This window comes from Paramisgurnus dabryanus, chromosome 3, assembly GCF_030506205.2.
Source record: "Paramisgurnus dabryanus chromosome 3, PD_genome_1.1, whole genome shotgun sequence".
In the NCBI taxonomy this organism is placed as follows: Eukaryota; Metazoa; Chordata; class Actinopteri; order Cypriniformes; family Cobitidae; genus Paramisgurnus; species Paramisgurnus dabryanus.
The window spans coordinates 3,145,422-3,165,079 of record NC_133339.1 but is presented as its reverse complement, the minus strand read 5'-3'; the positions used below and the strand labels follow the sequence as shown (position 1 = coordinate 3,165,079).

The window sequence follows — 19,658 nt, the reverse complement described above, 5'->3', positions numbered from 1 at the left end:
AAGCATGTCCGGGCCGCTTCGATTGCAAATCGTAAATATTGGAGGAACCCCAAGGACAAAACACACACACATGCTTTAGATGTCACATAAAATGATACCCAATCAGAAAGAAAGCTGATGAAAGACGAAATCATAACAGGAACAGTCATGGTGCAGCAGGCACAGTCCAACATGAGATGGAGATCAGAGATGTAAAAAGCATTAGTGTATTAATGAAAAAGCAACAGTATTAATGTAAAGTGAAGTGAAAAAGTGAAAGTTACATGCTTGTCAAGTATGCAACGCATACCCAAAATGTGACTTTTGCATTTAATCCAACCCATGCGTAGTGAATACACACATTGCAAGTCGTGAACACACACACACACACTGAGCAGTGGGCTGCTATCCCAGCACACGGGAGCAATTAGGGTTAAGTTGCCTTGCTCAAGGGCACCACAGTCACAACCTGCCAGCCATAGGGTGACATTATAACATGATATCTGCTATTAAAAATCAGTGTGAACAGATGAACTCAATTTCTCACTATCACAACTTAAGCGGTCATATTGAATTCACAGCTATGACAATAAATAACATAGGCAAACAAAGTGTGACTGAGACCAGTAAAAATAAGCTTTTGGAGGAACTTGTGAGATGTTAACCATATCTTATTAACTTATTCAATTAACAGATCCATACATGCTTTGATATTCCAAAAAGTATATTGGGGGAAAAAAATATATATATATACAGGGCTCTCAAGTCTCACGCATTCACTGTGAGACACACGCATTTCAGTCAGTTCACATGATCACAGGCCACACCATTTCTCAGTTATCAGAAGAGACTGATAACTTTTCCTGCTATATACAATTAATGGACGAGGCGCAGGGAAGTTCTCTTTCAAGTTCATAGCTGTCTTGAGTTTTTCTCGCGCTCCTCTGATGTCAATCACTTGGATGCGCAGCACGTGCATGCACGGGTAGAAAGTTAAAAGAGCAAGATCTGATAAATGCGTCAAATAACGCACGTTTCTTAAATATAGCCAAATTCGTGCTAAATTTATGATTGATTTATTCAAAAACTCTCCAACTGCCTTGCACTCAGAAGCTTTAGCTTACCTGAAACTATAAGATAAGAGGACTAGAGGCTTCCTGAAATAATGAAAGGACTAGGGGACGACTATTGGAGCATGTCAGGCCTACTTTCTTTTATAAGTGTACTTCTTGGAATGCTGCATAATGTGGAGTTGTGGACCTATGTTAAATACGGGACAAATCGCATCCCGTATTGATTTTATATGAAAGACTGAAGAAAAGACTGAAAAGCTAGAGAGAGAGAGAGAGTAAAAGATTGGCAATAGCACTATTGCTTAACATCTGCACAAACCATCGGAAAATCTCTAAGGATCGCCTTAATTTTCATAAGGGGTAAAGCTTAAACATCAGCGAGTAGAACAAGGTTAATACTTGCATTTGGCTCTTTGTGATGTAGTACGAAGTGTCTGGTGCGCGCGGGTGCGAGCAGAGAGAGAGAGAGAGATAATCCAGGTGTGCTCGTAAGTCTGTTTGGTTGTTCCGTATGGCAGAGTGTTCCGCGTAAATTGTCCGAACTCGAAGTGCAAAGTGCAAGCCAGGAAATTACTGTCCCGAAGAGTAGGACAGGGCTCAGAGAAAAGATGATGAATCCGAGGGACTCTGGGTGAGTCTCAGCGAGTTTCCAAACTGCGCTGGCGAATTGAGCGATTGAGCGCTGAGCAACTGAGCAACTGAGCAATGATGGCTTGGACGATAGGCCGTTTTGACCTTTAACGCGCCCAGCCCATTTAGGTGAATGGCCAATGTGCGAAGTGTTCGATCGCGCGGGAAACAAGCCTTTGTTCTTTTAGACATCACATTTGCGTAATTGCCAAATTATAAAAGTTTGTTTCCATAACTCTTCAAATCGATATTAAATGACATTGATGCGGCTTATGGTAATATGATACATAGAAATGATTAGGAAATAACGAGTGGATTAATTTGATACTAGACAAGACATGGGTTTAAGATCACGTTGAATAATAATTTCATACCTAAGATATGAACCATGCTACAGTGAACAAAATCTAACTAAAGTGTTATCACACAGTTACATCACACATACACGATCATGCAGTAAAGGGATATAAAATATATATACATTTAAACAGCTCATTGTGATCTTTAAATGTGGTTTCATCACAGACATATAGTCTGTGCCCCCTGCTGTGTCTCTGGCAGTCGTCATTCGATCGGCTCTGATGGAACTCCTTTGAACCTCCTTTTACGACGGCATTTGTTTTAATTGTCGCCCACTTTACAGCCTTGATAGGTGATAGAGGAGACAGGGTTATCTAATTATCACAATTTTAGGGCTGTTGAAATCCAGATGCCAAATGGCCCCGATCTGACTCCGAGCCATTTGCTACAATGGTAGGCAGAAACTGCTGCCACCTAAGCCTTTAGAGTGGAAGGAAGTAAGCCAGCAGAGAATTGCTCCTGCAGAAACCTCAGTACCACATAAACAGGGCAGTTAACTGGGTCTGTCAGGTGAGCTGGACACCATGAGGTGAAGTTTCTCCACTTAGTGCCTAAGCTCCTGGGGGAGCTCTGGAGTAACCATATGGTCTCCACAACCTCAGTTGGGAACATAATATCCTTCCAAAGGAGTATGGTAGGCAGAGACTGCTGCCACCTAAACCTTAAGAGTGGAAGAAGTTAAACCAGCAGGGAATTGCTCCTACAGAAACCTCAGCACCACATTAACAGGGCAGTTAACTGGGTTTGTCTGGAGTAAAGTATGGTCTCCACAACCTCAGCTGGAAGACCTGAGCTATGAGCCTGGCCCCCTCAGAGGCCAAACCAACAGGCCATATCTCTGGCAAGCTTCCTCCAGAACTTCTGTGGCAGAGTGATTGGGGAAAGGAGAAAGCCACATTGGGGAGTGTGTGCGGTCCTGAGACGCAAACAGATCCACCTCTGCGCATCCAAATCCTCTCCAAATGGGGTTCACCACATCTGGCTGGAGTCTCAACTCCCCAGCAATGGGTGTTGCCATACAGGGCATCTGCCACATTCAAGTGGCCTGGGATCCAAATTGTCGTCAATGAGCACAGTTTGTCCAGAGACCACAACGCCATTATCCCAAAATCAATAATGTAGTGATTTTGGACCTCTCGGCCTTCCATACTGTACTCCAACCTGTGGGGAGTGCGTCTGTTGTCAGTGTCACACGCCAGTAGCACGCACCCAAAAACAGGCCTTAGAATGGAAACCAAGGTTTTCTCCACACCACCAGAGAATGCTTTGCTTCAATAAGAAAGTGAGTGCCACGAACGAAGACGTCACCCGCCTCAGCAGATGAGGATCTCTAATCGTAACACACAAAATCAGTGGTCACCAATCCTGGAGGGCCAGTGTCTCTGCAGAGTTTAGCTCCAACCCTAATCAAACACACCTGAAGCACCTTAATTAGCTGCTTCAGGTGTGTTTGATTAGGGTTGACTTGGAACTAAACTCTGCAGAGACACCGGCCCTCCAGGACCAGGATTGGTGACCACTGCACAAAATCATTATCTGAATTATGGCGCACCAGCGGCCGATCAGGAGAATAAATGCTGTGCACAGCTGTACAAGCAACACACAGCATAGACACAAAATCACTGTTTGACTCATCAAACAAACAATGACAAACAGCTCATGCAGGCTGTGACAGGCAGATACATAGCCTACACATACAGGTGTAAAAACGTATGTATATATATAATACCTTCATACTGTAAAAAGAGGAGGCTTCACGTGGAAACTGCACGTTTAGCCTTAAACAGTAGGCGGATTATGAAGATGATCCATCTTTCCGGAGATAGACAGCTGAAAATATATGGCTCTCACACAGGGCGCCTGCCCGATCCGGCGAGTGAGACTTCACGTGCAGGCGGAGATACAGCCGCCTGCGCGAAATCATATGGTGACTCCCACGAGTGCAACCGCCGCTGAGAAGTGGGATCGCAGCCGCGAACCCAAGCTTCCTAGAGAGCGAGAGACAGATGTCACGGGTGTAGGCGGGGATACTGCCGCCTGCACGCATGAGTGCAGTCACCACTCTGCCTCGACAGAAGCGGGACCGGATCCGTGAGGGCGCGAGCCTGAGATATCCTTCTCTAAAGCGCGAAGCTGGAGCGCAACACGTGCACGGGAATGCTCACAGTGCACACAGCCAGTTTCCTCAAAAGCCAACTGTGCGTGCTGCGCTCGAAGACACATATACATGTGTATCCTTGTCTGTGATATCGCGCTGACAGGGAGATACACATACTTGAACTTCTTAAACATACTTCAGATTTATGCAAACATACACGTAGTCACTTGCTGAGGCACTAAAAGCGAGTGTGTTTGTGTGGGATGCCTTCTTATACCCCTGGTCCGCACGGCATCACGGTCAGAATACAATTATCTCATCATTGTTTATGTTTTACACGTGCTTCAGATTAGTGACGCTGAGGCGTTCCCCAAAGCGTTGCTATGGCGACGCAGCTCGAGTTCCTCGAAAGGGAACTTTCATTTTAAAGAGCTACCTGTACTGTATGAAAACATTTACTTTTAATTACCTGTGAATATCACATCGTCACACTATAGCTGTCGATTAAAATTGTACAGATATCCTTTGTAAGACAAAAAACATTTATAGTAACAAACCTTTTCAGATGTAAAGACCTTCAGGTGAATTTGGTTCCAGTAAGAAGTTTCAATGTATCAAACTGAAAGTTCAGTAAAGTAAAGTGTAGTGAAGTGTACAGAATGTTACATACTTGCATGCACAAATGAGGAATTAATGGGTTTTATATTTGAAATAATAGGCAGACCTAATGCACTCAATTCTAAGAATCCGTTCTTAAGGGAACTGAGTATTTCTAAATATGAAGTTCCCACTATTGCAATTATATTACAAATTTTTTCATCTGACTGTGGATGTTTTCAGGACACAAATAGACTTTTTATGGTGACTTCACAACATAAGTACACATGCTTTTATTGTTACACAGTTACAAGAGCAGATACACAAAACTCTGCTGCATTATATTATTTCTCGTCAGTTCTAATAGTTTTTTTTCAGAGGCAAAACAGCGAAGAAAATTAACTTTTATCGGACTAAATACAGAGCACTACAGTAATGCACTGCAAGTCGTTTGGGATAAAAGCGTCTGCCAAATCTATGAATGTAAATGGAATAAAAAATAGGCATTCAAGTACAGTTACTTAATAAGAAAAGACCTTAAAATGTTTTTCAATATTGCTTTAAAGAGCATCTATTATTCGATTCATGATTTTAAATTGCCTTTGGTGTGAAACAGTGTATTGGTAAATGTTAAATGATATGCAAAGGTACGAATCCCAAAGTAAACAATGACGTGAGTTACAGTATCTCCTCCAGCTTAAATGTCTTTTCTTGGACTACAACTAACACACAGATTGTAGGCAACAGATAATTTCCTCGGCCGGTTGACGTGGATACGACGGTCATTATCATAATTCCTCACGCTTCTAACATTCCTGTAAGTAGTTTATGTTTTTATATTTAAAACCTTTACTACCGACTAAACCATGATTCAAACACGAGTTTTTTTGCAGGGCAGAGTAGCGCTTGTTTGTCGTTTCTACAAACACGAATGCAGACATGATTTCAATGTTTTAGTATTCTTAACTTACCAATCTGTTACGTTCTCTATACAAAATAGCATTGTTTTTAGTAAATGTAATAGGTGCTCTTATTCAATTGTATTTCTGTAGCGCTTTTCACAATTTCTTCACATTAGAACACAAAAAAGCAAAGAACAACAAAGCATATCAGTTTAAAACATAGTTTAGGATGGAGTACTTGAAGTTACATGGAGTTATTTCTTATTTAAATAATGTAATAATTATACCCCATTCCATTTATGAACACACGTGGAATACATAATAAAAGTCTATTTGTGTCCTGCAAACGTCCTGACACAGACAGATAAAATATTGTGTAATATAATTTTCATGATTCACTTTTGTTAGAAATAGAACAGTGTATTATGTAATATTTTAATTCCTAGGAAATATATGGAAACTAGAGTGAAAGTGAACCTGCTGAGTATCAAATAGTGATAATATTAGAATTATAATAGATTATAGCCTTAAATAAACAGTATGCAAAATACTATAAAACATTTAGCTCCAGTACCTGATTCTGATAACAATAAGGTACTTGAGGCAAGTAATGTATTGTAAATAAGTCACGGCTAAATGAGTTGCAGTCACTTTGCTTTGTTGCCCTTCAGCAGTGACAAATTCACGATACAACACAGCCTCCTCTACCTTATTGCTTATACATTAACTTGCAATGTGCACTGTTCATTTGCATTGTAAGGTTTTCGCTTTATCTAGAGCAGTGATTCTCCTCAAGAGGGCCTCAATAAACTTAAGGGGGCCTCGAGATTACCTAAAATTATTTAGAATAAGACAAAATAATACTGAATATCAAGATATTTTGTAGTTTTCGTTATTTTTGTATTATTTTTTTTAATAATTACATACAATCTGTCTAGTTATGCCAAGCTCTAGTACAGTTGAAGGCAACGTCGCTCCTGGAGTGCCAACGTCCTGCCGTGTGTAAGAAACTATGGTAATACGAAATAATACGAAAACCTAGTTACTACACTTTAACTACCATGATTTAATTATCGCTTATTTATCACATTATTATAATTGTATGAATGCGCGTAATTTGCACGGGGGTTACGGGGGTCATGACCCCCTCAAAAATCAAATCCAGCTAATATAACCCCCCCCATTATCATCACATCATTCAGATTAAAATAAATATGAAATGTTCTGAATGAATACTTTTGTTCGTTTTCTTTATTAATTTAATTTGCCAGCAAGAAAGATAGTATTATATTTTAAATAATCTGTAATGTACCCCCCGCCCGACTACTTGGTATGACCCAGTGCTGTAGTCCAGGGGATACGCAGGTATAAGGCGTATACTCACTTCTTTTTCAGTCGGATTTGCATATACCCATTTCTTAACAGTGATTTGGTGCAGGGTATACGCAGGTATACGCCGTATTTCCACTTCTCTTGTAGCTAATCCAATCGCATGATATGAATAAACGCAAAAATACCCTAAAATACTCAGTAAAATAAGTTACTTATGCGATAGGAGGACCGAGGCACCGGATTCCCTTGAAATTTGATTCGCCTAAACGCCATTGGGCTAGGTTGCCGTCAATCTGACAATGCCCAACGCAATTGGATTAGAGAACTGTCAATCACTACCTGGTTCACAGCCTGCCATCATTAATAAAGCGTACTACTGAAACCTTTTATCAGATTTACAAACAACCTCGCAATGCTACATCCCCGTTTTTAGCTAGCAGTTCAAGCTAACGATAGTAATCAACATCAGTGTTGTTAACCAGGAGCTCAGCTAACGATTGCCAAGCGCCCTCGTCCGCTCCACCCGCCTCCCACACCCCAAGTCAGAGAGGATGCCGACAGAGATGCAGCCTGTCCCGCTACAGTTTCCAACAAAGATGTCAAACAAAGTGAGTACTGTTAAATAAGAGGAACTTTTCAATTATGTTAATAACTTATCGCAGGGCTCGAAATTACAATTTGCCCGGCCATCGTTGTATGTCAAAACTGCACTGACAAGAATCTGTTTAAAATCATTAAATCAGTTATTTGTTATGTCATATAGAGTTGCACTACCGTAACTACAGTAATTGACATTAGGTTACTTGACTAAAATATATAAGCATCAATTTAGAAACCCTGTATTGGGTTAAGAGTGTCATATGTTGTAAAATGTATTTAAATACAGATTAAATACTGTGATTTTTATATTTTTATTTAAATATTAAGGCTTTTATCCAAAGCGACTTACAGTGCATTACAAAATATACAGTATATTAAAGTTTGTTAAAAAACTAATATACTATAACTAATAACTATGAACTAATCTCTTAAAACATCATGCTTCCCTCATCTTTTATGTTTTAGAATATAGTATTAATTTATTTTTTTATTAATGTATTAGACCTACCTGTAATATTTGCAAAATGTCCCCCTAAAAATATAATGTTATCATACTCTGGCCTACACTATCTGTTGCAAATCAGCTGTTCCAAAAGATAGTTAACAAGAGAAACTACTAGACAAGACTATGTGCAAGGTGAAAGAATAGTTGTCTAATTTTAATGTGTGAACAGTTTCTTATCTGCTATTTCTTATCCTGGACTTAAAGTATCACAAATGTAGTTCTAATACAGGAACGGCAAATTAGCATGTTACCTTTTACACAAGAAAATGATTCAATAAATAAATAAATATGCCGCGAGTTTAACCCCCCCAATCGTAGACCCAAAGTTACGCCCTTGATTGTATGAGGGTGAGTAAATGAACAACTACTTGTCACATAAGTGTTCCTGTATAGCTCAGCAGAAGGTCATGGTGTCCCAGGGAACACGCATACTGATAAAAAATTATAGTTTGTAATGAACTGTAAGTCTCTTTGGATAAAAGCGTCTGCCAAATGCATAAATATATATGATAAGAATTTGACACAAAATATACATTTGAAATATTTTATTCAAATTCAAACATAGCATGAGAAACCAGACAGTGAAGTAAAGCATTAAACCTAAGTAGTACCGGTCAAGATGACTCTGGGGCATCAGGGTTATCAGGGTTTGTTAGCTGCAGAACTACATAAAAAAAACTATAGGGGAAATTTATTCACGCAGTACCTAACATGCTTTTGGATTGTTCTTATAGTTTAAAATTTGTAAAAACTAGATTTTTTATAAGACATTCTTTAGTTTTAAAAGCAGGATGGAAAGTTGTGTACACTGTAAAAAATTATTTGCTTCTTATTTTTTATGTTTAATCAACTCAGATTTACAAGTCATTTCTATTGTACCTACTATTTTTTATCTTGACAAGAGATGAGTTGCTACAACACTGACTTATTTCAACTATATTTTGTAATTTATGACAACTCATTTCTAGTCAAGGTAAATAATAGTAAATCCGAGTTGATTAAACTAAACAATTTAAGGCAGCAAAGATTTTTTTTACAGTGTACGTAAGCGACAGAACAGCTAAATATGCAAGAAATGCATTTAACTCTTCATATAATCGAGAAAAAAAACCTAAAATATTATCATTCAGATAAACTACTTAAAGCTGGAATCCTTAACCTTTATATAAAAGCCATGCTTAAATTGAAATGAAAAATTGTAAAGGCTGATCAGTCAGAGATAATTACATTGTGATATTTCTTGGGCTTGACTGATGCCACTGCACAGTTTAAGTTACTTTTTATACCAGTGCTATTCAACTCAAACACAGTCTTACACCAGTCACCCTTCTGACCTGTCCTGATATTAGTAACATTAAATGTCTCATACAGGGGAATCAGCACCTCTTTCTGATTAGGAAACTGGGAGTATTTTGACACATCAACACCGTGACAAGTTTTGATTTCAAAACAAGATTCATTTCCAAAATTAGTTGTTAAATTAAGATAAAGAGAGGAGGACGCAAATTGGCCAAAACGAATCTCTGTGTTCTTGGCACCATCAAATGTAACACTGGTACCACGAAAAGTTGACTTGCATCCCTGTTGCGTTTTCTTTAGAGTCTGTATTGCTCGTGTCAACCAAAAATGAAGCGAATACCATTTGTATGTCTTGTCTTTGTATTTCTGTTTATCGGTCCTAACATCCTGATTGAATTTACTGTATACTATAACACCAGTATACACAGAAATGGCAATTAAATGTTTTTTTTGCAGATTGTCTTTTGGTCCAGGGATGTTATTTGTACTGTTTTCCCAAACTTTTCCAAAGCCTGATGTGTTAGCACGGATTTCTTCGGTTAGATATTTTGTCTCCACCAATTTTTCAATCTTCTCTGTACAGCCATCATACCGGTCATCAACTGAATCCTCTGCCATATTTAATGGATATCCCTGTAATAATAATGTTTTAAATGTTTTAATACCCAGTCTGTCATCCTATATCCAATGAGAAACATTTTAATATGCTTAGTAATAATGTAATCATGACTGTATACTAATATACAGACTCTTAATTCAGTCTTACCTTTCCTAGGACAACATTACTGGAGACAATGAGAATAAGAGCTGCAGTGATCAACATCATGATGTAGTCTGAATCCTCAGATGCACAACGAATGGAGATCAGGTATGAATACAATAAAGTCAAGAAACTGCAAAAGACAACAAATACAATATTGTGTTACTCATTCACATTTTTTGCACAATACTAAACTGTGCACACTGTTCCGAGTTTTTTAACAATTTGTTGAAAGAGACATTTTAAACATTTTAACTTTTTAAAGCAAGCATATTTCTGTGAATATCTAATCAGGTGATTATTACAGAATTTGATAAATATAGTATTAAGTTTAAGTTCAGTAAAGTAATAAAAGTGTATGTTAAGATATCATACCTGTATGCATAAAGAAAGAGTGGCAATGAGGAACAATCTCAAAGGGTTTTATACTTTCTGAAAGTAGTAGGCGGGTCAAAGACAAACTAAGAAACATCATCAGTTCTGAAAGGTCCCATTTTGTCTGTGTTTTTGAAGCTATGATTGTGTTTATGGTACGCTGTGTGTTCATGTTTTGTGTCCTAAAAACAGGCTGATGTTTTCCTTGTATTATAAAGTTTTGATTGTGTAGTTTGTTTAGTGTGTTGTGATTCGACCAGAAGATGAGCTTAGCAGAGCTGTTTAAACCAAAGCTGGCGACTGACATATTCCTGTGGGTAGAGCTTAGTAAAAAACTCTTTTATTGACGTCATTAATTTGGGAAGTAGAGGGCTGTAGTCAAAACTGGCCAGTGGCTGTAGGCTTTAAAAGGGGAATTCTGTAAAAAAATACATCGCCTGGCATTGAACTTTGAGCTTTATCATTTTGCAGGTATTACACTAAAGTTTGAAAAATTGGATCAGGAAAAACGGGACCTTTAAGAAACCGATCACATCTGAATATTAAATGAGCATTTGAGAATTACATCACAGTTCTTCATTTATCTGTGTCAGGATTTTGTGAAGCACAGATAGACTTGTAAAGATCCAACTACCAAAATTGTTTGTTCTTACAGATCCTAGGTTAAGATTCAGTTTAACAGGTCTTGCCTAATGGTCTCATTAGATCTCTTTTTATTAAACATTACTTTGTCCATTATTTAAAGGGAGACAAACTATCTTGGTTCTTGTGCCAGGTGTCAGGACCCACACTTTATGCTTAAACTCATGTCTCTTCTATGTTTATATCCTTTAATTGTGTTGTGTTTTTCTGTTAAAGCACATGGCTTATGATCTCTGTTTGCTCTTTTGTCCTGTGTTTGAAAGCACATGGCTTTTGACATTAAGATCCTTCACTTTTTTAAGCTACATGTTTACTTCACACCATACAGGTGACTGTAATGTGCCACAGGTGTTCAATTGCAGCAATATTTTATTATTTATTCTCATTCTTACAGGTGAAACAACATTCTTGTTAAACTTCTCATACACCAGATCTAATAATTGTTAATGATTTGGAAAGCTCAACATGACAAAAAGTAGACAGAGGGCATTGGATGTAACCAGGTTTAACACTTTCTGTATCTCACAACTATTTTATATATTAATAAAACATAATGATAAGCCAATTTGGCCTGCTGTCAATAAAGAGGGGCTAAACTTTGCCACAGGAAATGAACAAGCAACAGTTTCTGTCCGTGGTTTGACAGCTTTGTCTCAGGCACGAATATAACATGAGATACTTTCGGAGAGTTGAAATGCTGTAATTACAGCAAAAAAAAAAAATAATGACTTGAAACGTCAGCTCAACACCGCAATGGTCAGTCAGCAAATTACATTTTATTTCAATAGCTCTTCTATGAAGGTATGTAGCAAAGCAGCTTTACATAAATATCTATAGAAAGTTAATAGATCATATTCTCATGATTTATATCATACAATAGATATTATACAAAGTCTTACGGAGCAAGTTCAGATAAAATGACTGAATAGAGTAAATTGTGTGGTGTTTTGAGAATTGAACATGTAAACGTTATTGTAAATCTAAGTAATTGAAGATCTTAGTTGTTTGCCAAAGACTTTATTAAAAACCAATAAAAGTTTACTCTTAATCAAATCCATGATGCCAAACAGGGCCCTGACACATACTTTACCAAAAGTCCATTTAAAGCAAGTTATTGTAGTTTTCTCAGGTTGCAGAAACATACTGTAAATCTAGATTTCTGTAACAAAAAACAATTTTTTATTAACTTTATTATTTTTAAAAACCCAGGCATTTCTAAAGTGCAGGTAAGACCAGCTTGATCAAGTAAATGTCTCCCTCAAACCTCCCTCAAACAAGCTTGCTATAAACCAGCTAAACTGGATATGTGAAAAATCTTCTATTGTGTGATAGTTTGCATCAAGCACTTGAATATTATTTATGCACAAATACAATTTAACCCATGGAAAAAAATAACCCACGGTCACAGTTTAAGTATATCAGTATTTCGAATCGTGTCTGTCCATCCTTTGAAAATTCTGGTCATCCTAGCTTAACGTTAAATTATTTGTAATGTTTATAATTTTATAGTATGCAGGATTGTATCAAATATTTGTAATCGAAACATTACTTTAAATAAAGTGTTAAATAAATGATCAGAAAGCCTGTAATGAGAATTAGTATATCATGTGGTAAGAATGGTGAGAGACTATGGTTAACAAGAAGATAAACATACAGGTTCAGCATAATACACATTGACTAAAGAGGAAGCAAAAGGTTTTTGAGGTTTTTTTTTTCAAAAAATGCCTTTTAGTCATTTTAACATCTGTTTAAACCTGGTTATTCTAAAGTATAGATATCACTAAAGTATTTTACTAAAGTATAAATATCCCAGTCCTGTATTAAAGGGATAGTTCACCCAAAAATAAAAATTCTGTCATAATTTACTCACTGTCATGCTGTTACAAAGCCACATAAATTTCTTTGTTCTGATGAACACAAAGGAAGATATTTTGAGAAATGTTTGTGATCAAACCGTTTGTGGACCCCATTCAGTTCCATAGTAGGGAAAAAGAATACTATGGAAGTAAATGGGGTCCACAAACGGTTTGATCACAAACATTTCTCAAAATATCTTCCTTTGTGTTCATCAGAACAAAGAAATTTATGCGGGTTTGTAACAACATGAAAGTGACTAAATGATGACAGAATTTTCATTTTTGGGTGAACTATCCCTTTAATAAAGGTTTGCAAGGGTCATCATGGTTATCTGGTGATCATAGTTTTTTAAAAACTTTATAACAAATATTTTCTGTTGTGCTTTGAAAAACATCTTATCATTGTGCCCATACCAAAGCAAGCTAAAATCACATGCTTAAATGACCGGCCCCCAATTTTTCACCCATCCTAAGTGATTTGAAAGGCTGATCAGACACCCACATTTGTTCTGTAATGCCTGTTTTATAAGATCATTCACAGTTTACCACAAGATAATGAACAAGCAACAGTTTTTATTCGCGGTTTGATAGCTTTGTTTCAGGCACGATTACTGTCGAAAGAAGCTTTTTTAATGTACAGAACGGGAACGGTTTATGACTCTGGGGTCAAACACCCCTCGGTGCCAGTGTTGTACCATCATCCAGGATGTACAATTGTGCTAAAACAGCATGTAAAATGCACACAATAATTGCTTGCATGCCGAAAATGTTTGGATCCGGTGATTGTTGTTACCAGAAAAATGTGGAGCGGTGTGCATTTTTCTGTATTTTTTTTAAGATAAATTTTAAACAAATTAGCATTGCACACCTGAAGTGAATAGATAGGTGCGTGGGATAAGAAGACAGAAAGCCTCATAACATGAAAAGCAATTCCCGCACACTATCTGCTTGCTGAAAAAAATTAATAAATGTTGCAACGTTTCGATCGATTGATCTTCCTCAGGCAACTACAACTTGTGACAAACAACATCAAATTTAAAATGGACAACTGACCAATCACAATGGAGAAACATCAAGTCACGTGATAAGTACATAGTTCAGAATCGTCACATGATTATAGCCCAATCAATAAACACATGATATCATATGGATCCTGAAACAACATCCCTATACAAGTACAGTATAATCCACAGTTCAAAGCATCACATTAAATAGTGCTTCATCATTTAACCCTAAGGGTGATAATGTTTGAAGAGTATAAATCCAAAAGAGTTCACGTCTCTGCAGTAGTAAATCAATATCTCCACCTCTAGGTGGCATATTAACCTTTTAAATTCCACAAAAACGTAAGGAGGAAATGTCATGATTAAGTGCATTAAAATGGGTAGCTACCAGGTAATTCATATCTCTTCTTCTAATTGAACTTTTGTGTTCACTAATTCTGTGTTTAAAGGTGCAGTGTGTAAATTTTAGCGGCATCTAGTGGTGAGGTTGTGAATTGCAACCAATGGCTCAGTCCACTGCTTACCTCTTGCTTTTGAAACACATAGAGAAACTACTGTAGCCGCTACCGGACAAACATGTCATCGTTGAAGACAACTTAGTAAAAAAGTTTGTCTGTTAAGGGCTTCTGTAGAAACATGGCTGCACAAAATGGCGGCTTCCATGTAAGGGGACCCTCTGTGTATGTAGATAAAACGTGTCATTCTAAGGCAATAAACACATAATGGTTCATTATGAAAGGTCTTTATACACCCCTGATAATATAGTTTTGTATATTATTTAGCGTTTCTGTCAAGAGATCCTTCTAAAAATTACACACTGCACCTTAAAGTTGACGTGATGTTTTTCCAACATATCCCAAACCACAAGAACAACGAATCAAATAAATCACATGTGTAGTGATTTATTTGATTCGTTGTCCTTGTGGTTTGGGATATGTTGGAAAAAACGTCACGTCAACCAAGTTGTTTTAACTTCATGCTGCATTTTTTTTACAGTGGATGTGCTTAAAAGAAACATGAAACGTGAGCGTCAATATATGGATATTGTTTATTGGTTACATGAGACAAACAGCATTTTCACCACTTCTGTGACTGACTGATTAACAGTCACGGCAACAATGATTATCAGTCAATCATGGATAACTACTTTATTTTTTAACATGGCATTTTGGTAACAGGACTGAAAGTAACAGTTTTTAGCAAAGATTTAGCAAATACAAGAGAAATAGCTGCATTAAATATGTGCTAATAGCATGAAGACACCGAGAAAATTCTCGGGATTTACCATTTTTTACTTTTATTTAAAATAAATCGAAAACATCAAAGAAATGATATAGGTAACATGACTTAACATTTAGATTAACATTTACATTCATAGCATCAAAATCATAAAATATACTCAAAAGAAAATGAGAAAAAAGACTTTTGATATTCACATGGCCTTCAGAAGACCAGATTATGTAAGTTTCTCTTGAAAATGTGACTTGTGGAATATTCCTAAAAAAAAAATTTGGGGGGAGGGGGTTGTTGGGTAAATCCTGGGGACATAATTAAAATGTGCATTTTATCTAAAATGTTATGACTTTTGCAATGGTAAAATTTTTTTAAAACCAAACATGGGACCCACAAAAAAATGAAAAAAGATTCTTAAGAAGAGTTTTATGCTTTATATTTAAAGTATTAAAAAATGCTGTACTTCAGTGTTTTATGTAGTTTTTAACTACATTTATTACACGGCTCTCTGGAATGCTTGATTCTGATTGGTCAGTTGAGACATTTGCAGTTTCGTTCTTTTCAAATAATAACCGCTCCAAAATAATAACGCATAGCCGGTACTACTTGCACGAGTAAAATCGCTCCGCGCCAATAAAGATCAATAAAGATTACTGTCTGTTTGGCGCCATCTTGTGACAAACACTCGACAACCACGACAAGACACAGAGAGCTTACTGAGACTGAACTTGACAAAATAGAGCATGACAGCTACGAAGCCAACACACAAAAAAATACAGAATGGGCATTAAAACTTCTCAAAGACTGGCCAAAAGAGAAAAAAATGGAGACAGACAAGTATGAAGCAGAGGATCTTAATAAGGTATTACGATCATTTTATGCATCTGTGCAAAGTTTCGCGGAAGGATAAAAATGTTAATTTAAAACAAATATGCCAATAAAATGTTTCAAATTCATATTCATGTCCAGTTTTTTTTCTTATGTGGCAAGTAGCCGTGTAATAAGCGGGATAATGTAGAGGCAGCCGGTAGTTATTGGGAAATAAGCCACTTCAGTGTGATACAAGACCCTCCGCTTCGCGTCGGGTCCTGATCACACTGTCGGGGCTTATTTCCCAATAACTACCGGCTGCCTCTACATTATCCCTTACGTAACATGCAGAACACCTTACCAAGTAATAAAATGTATTTAAGAGTTAGTTTTAGGGCCAGATTTACTAAACAGAGAAAATTAAGCACGGGAGCACAAATTAAGTGCGATTCCAAAAAAAGCACAGATGGGAGTGGAAATATCTGCAGGTTATTTACTAAAAAGGCACAAATTAAAAAACACAGGCGCAACAGCTGATTTCCATAATGTCCAACGCAATCTACCAATAGCAACGCAAATTAATTCAGGGTCGCAAACAAGCTGCAAAAACTGGAGGGCAAAAACATGTTTACAAGAAGTTTTGAAACACCTAGTTCAAGTTCAAAACAGTGTGCGAGCGTATTTTACAGTATTACACACGTATTTATAATGATTTCATCAGGCTCCAGAAACATTTAAAAAATAACACAAAGCATGGCCTTCTCAGCTACCGTATTTGCAACTCTTGTGTCATCACAACAGGGAGTTCAACGCATCACTGTTTCTGTTTAATAAACGTTGTGCAATGTTTTGTTGAGGCTGAACGCAGCCAAGGTATTGTGTGAGTTTAAATTGATAATCATAACCCAATGCATGTAAGCATAGCAAAATGATACCCCGAAATATAATTTCATACCCTAATATATTTATATATTTTTACCTGCTCCGTAGAGGTGCTAATTTAGTTAACTCATCTGTTGGTCCTATTTGGGGGAATGGACAAACAACCAAAACAGTCTTTTAGGTTGGATAAGAAGTTGCATCACTGCACAGTAAAAAGACAATAAATGTATGAATTTGCTGGCAGAAATTGGTAAAAAATAGCATGCACACGGTTTACCTAAAACGTAGAAATGATCAAATAAAGCATGGGAATGATTTCCCAAAAATAAGGAGCTAGCTTGTTAAAATCATGTATTAATTAACTGTAGAAATAAATTCTTAATTCATGGACAGGGTATATTTTTTCCTGTATGTTATGTGTGTGGCTTTATAAGAAGTTAAAGTAATATTTAGTATAATAAAGAGAAATGAACGAAGATGTAAAAGTTAGTCAGCCAAAGCGACAGACATCTGTGAGATATCTGGGACTCGACTGATCCAACTGCACAGTTTAAGTCACTTGTTATTCCAGAGCTTTTCACCACAAACACAGTCTTACACCAGTCATGCTTGATTTCAGTCACTTTAAATGTCTCATATGGGGGAATCAGCACCTCTTTCTGGGAAGGAACCTCAGAGTATTTTGTCACCTCAGCACCATAACAAGTCGTGACTTCAAAACAAGATTCATTTCCAAAATTGGTTGCTTCTTTACGTTCAAGATAAGAGGTTGCAAATACGCCAGAACGAATCTCTTTGTGCAGAACATTCTCATTAAACCTAACACTGGTACCACCATAAGTTGATTTACATCCCTGTTGTGTTTTCTTTAAAATCTGTGTCGCTTCTGTCAACAAAAAGTAAAGTGAATACCATGCGTATTTCATGTTTTTGTAATTAAGTTTACCACTCCTAACATCCTGATTGAATTGTTTATATACGGTATGACCAGTGAACACGGAAATGGCAATTAAATGGTTTCTATTTAAGTTATCTTTTGGTTCAGGGATTTTTCCTTCACTGGTCTTCCAAGCAGTTCCAAAGCCTGATATGTTAGCAGTGATTTCTTCAGATAGATATTTTGTCTCCACCAGGTTTGCCATCTTCTCTGTACAACCATCATACCGGTCATCAACTGAATATTCTGACATACTTAATGGATATGTTGGTGCTTGGGATAGAACAGCTTGATTGTTATCCTATAGCAATGGGATAAAATAATAATAAATTCATATCTATTGTTATCATGTTGATCATACAGTAATTGTCAATTCATAATTCAATCTTACCTGTCCTTGGACAACTTTACTGGCGACAATGAGAAAAAGAGCTGCAGTGGTCAACATCCTGATTTAGTCTGAATCCTTTGAATGGAAATCAGATATGAATATAGTACAGTAAAAAAAAATTGTTAGAGCCATTTTTACTTTAAAAAAATAAATAACAAAAAATGTTAAATGTAAAACAAAAACATTTACAGTAACTAACCTTTTTTTAGATATTACGACCTTCAGGCGACTTATGTTCCAGTGTTTGATGAATAGAGTAACAAGTATATCAAAGCTATGGTTTAGTAAAGTAATTATGCTGAAACGATGCAAACTGTTGAGATCACATCTGCAGAGTGGCAATGAGGAACAAACTGAGGGTTTTATATTTGAAAGTAGTGTGTGTGGGGGGGGGGGGTCCAAAGGCTATGAAGAAAAATGAACAACACCCATTTAATATTCAGAGATATTCAAAGTTTGCTTTATAAACATTAGGAAATCATATGATACAGTTATGTCTGTCAATATCTGGCAGTTTTTTTTAAATGACTTGTTCTTCATAAGTTTTCTTATTATTACAGTTTTTTACGATTGCTATGACACTTTTTTCAATACTTTTAACAAATTTTCTAAACTCTTAACGCACTAACACACCTAAAACACACAACTGGCAAAACAGTTAATTTTATCCTCAAAAACACACATTGTAAACTAAACTCTCACACTGTTTACAAAAACACTGTAAACATGTCTCAGAATCAACTAGTAATACCGTTATGTGTAAGTCTGTCCTTATACAATAGACAGTAGATTGAATTGATTATAGACTGAGTTTTGCACTGCAGTTTCTTTTGAAAACTTGTTTATATTTTTGTTTAGTTGGGTTTAGTAAATGCATGCATTATGTTTGTTTTGCTACAGTAATTCAAGACAAAAATGAATCATCCATCTTAGAGTACGGTTTATGAAAAAAAGTAGACAGAATTGTTGCAGTAAAGACTTTACAGTATTTACAACAGGACATTACTGCAAGATAACAAACATATTCAATATTACTTCCATTTATAGTAAAAAAAGTAAAAATACAAAAAATACAAACAGAGAAAGCCACTGAAAAATAACGTCAAAGGAAAATCCTATCATCTTATCTATTGCGTTTTTATTTGGCCACATGTTCTCATTCGCATTACACCTGATATCTTCTCTGGCAAGGCATCTTGTGAGGAATCTTTTGCCATGTCTTTTGCACCATCTATTGCATCCAGGTGGGACTGGAGGAAAACCTCTCCCTTGTCCTGGTGGTCTTCCGTTGACTCGTGCAGACATCTTATTTTTTTGTTGCTCATATTCTTCCTTTTCCACACAAGATCAACCTATAGAGGCCCTCCTTAACTCTACTTTATTACACGGCTCT

General features: G+C 36.7%; 2 protein-coding genes across 2 annotated transcripts; both read right to left on the bottom strand.

The window, feature by feature from the left end:
• Positions 1-9,071: 9,071 nt before the first annotated feature.
• Positions 9,072-10,002, bottom strand: LOC135733748 (erythroblast NAD(P)(+)--arginine ADP-ribosyltransferase-like). The gene has a single exon (XM_065252537.2). The coding sequence runs from the start codon at positions 9,991-9,993 to the stop codon at positions 9,286-9,288; it is 708 nt and encodes a 235-aa protein (XP_065108609.2). The 5' UTR covers positions 9,994-10,002; the 3' UTR covers positions 9,072-9,285.
• Positions 10,003-16,449: 6,447 nt separating this feature from the next.
• Positions 16,450-18,586, bottom strand: LOC135733810 (ecto-ADP-ribosyltransferase 5-like). Its single transcript, XM_065252592.2, has 3 exons — positions 18,465-18,586; positions 18,266-18,340; positions 16,450-18,175 (listed from the first exon to the last, which is right to left on the bottom strand). The coding sequence occupies exons 2-3, from the start codon at positions 18,320-18,322 to the stop codon at positions 17,387-17,389; spliced, it is 846 nt and encodes a 281-aa protein (XP_065108664.1). The 5' UTR covers positions 18,323-18,340; positions 18,465-18,586; the 3' UTR covers positions 16,450-17,386.
• Positions 18,587-19,658: the final 1,072 nt, after the last annotated feature.

Bases quoted from the DNA above. Each gene is read 5' to 3' on its own strand.
- LOC135733810 (XM_065252592.2), bottom strand. From the start codon at position 18,322: ATGTTGACCACTGCAGCTCTTTTTCTCATTGTCGCCAGTAAAGTTGTC. The intron at 18,176-18,265 runs GTAAGATTGAAT...CCATTGCTATAG, and splicing joins GTAAAGTTGTCCAAGGACAG to GATAACAATCAAGCTGTTCT.
- LOC135733748 (XM_065252537.2), bottom strand. From the start codon at position 9,993: ATGGCAGAGGATTCAGTTGATGACCGGTATGATGGCTGTACAGAGAAG.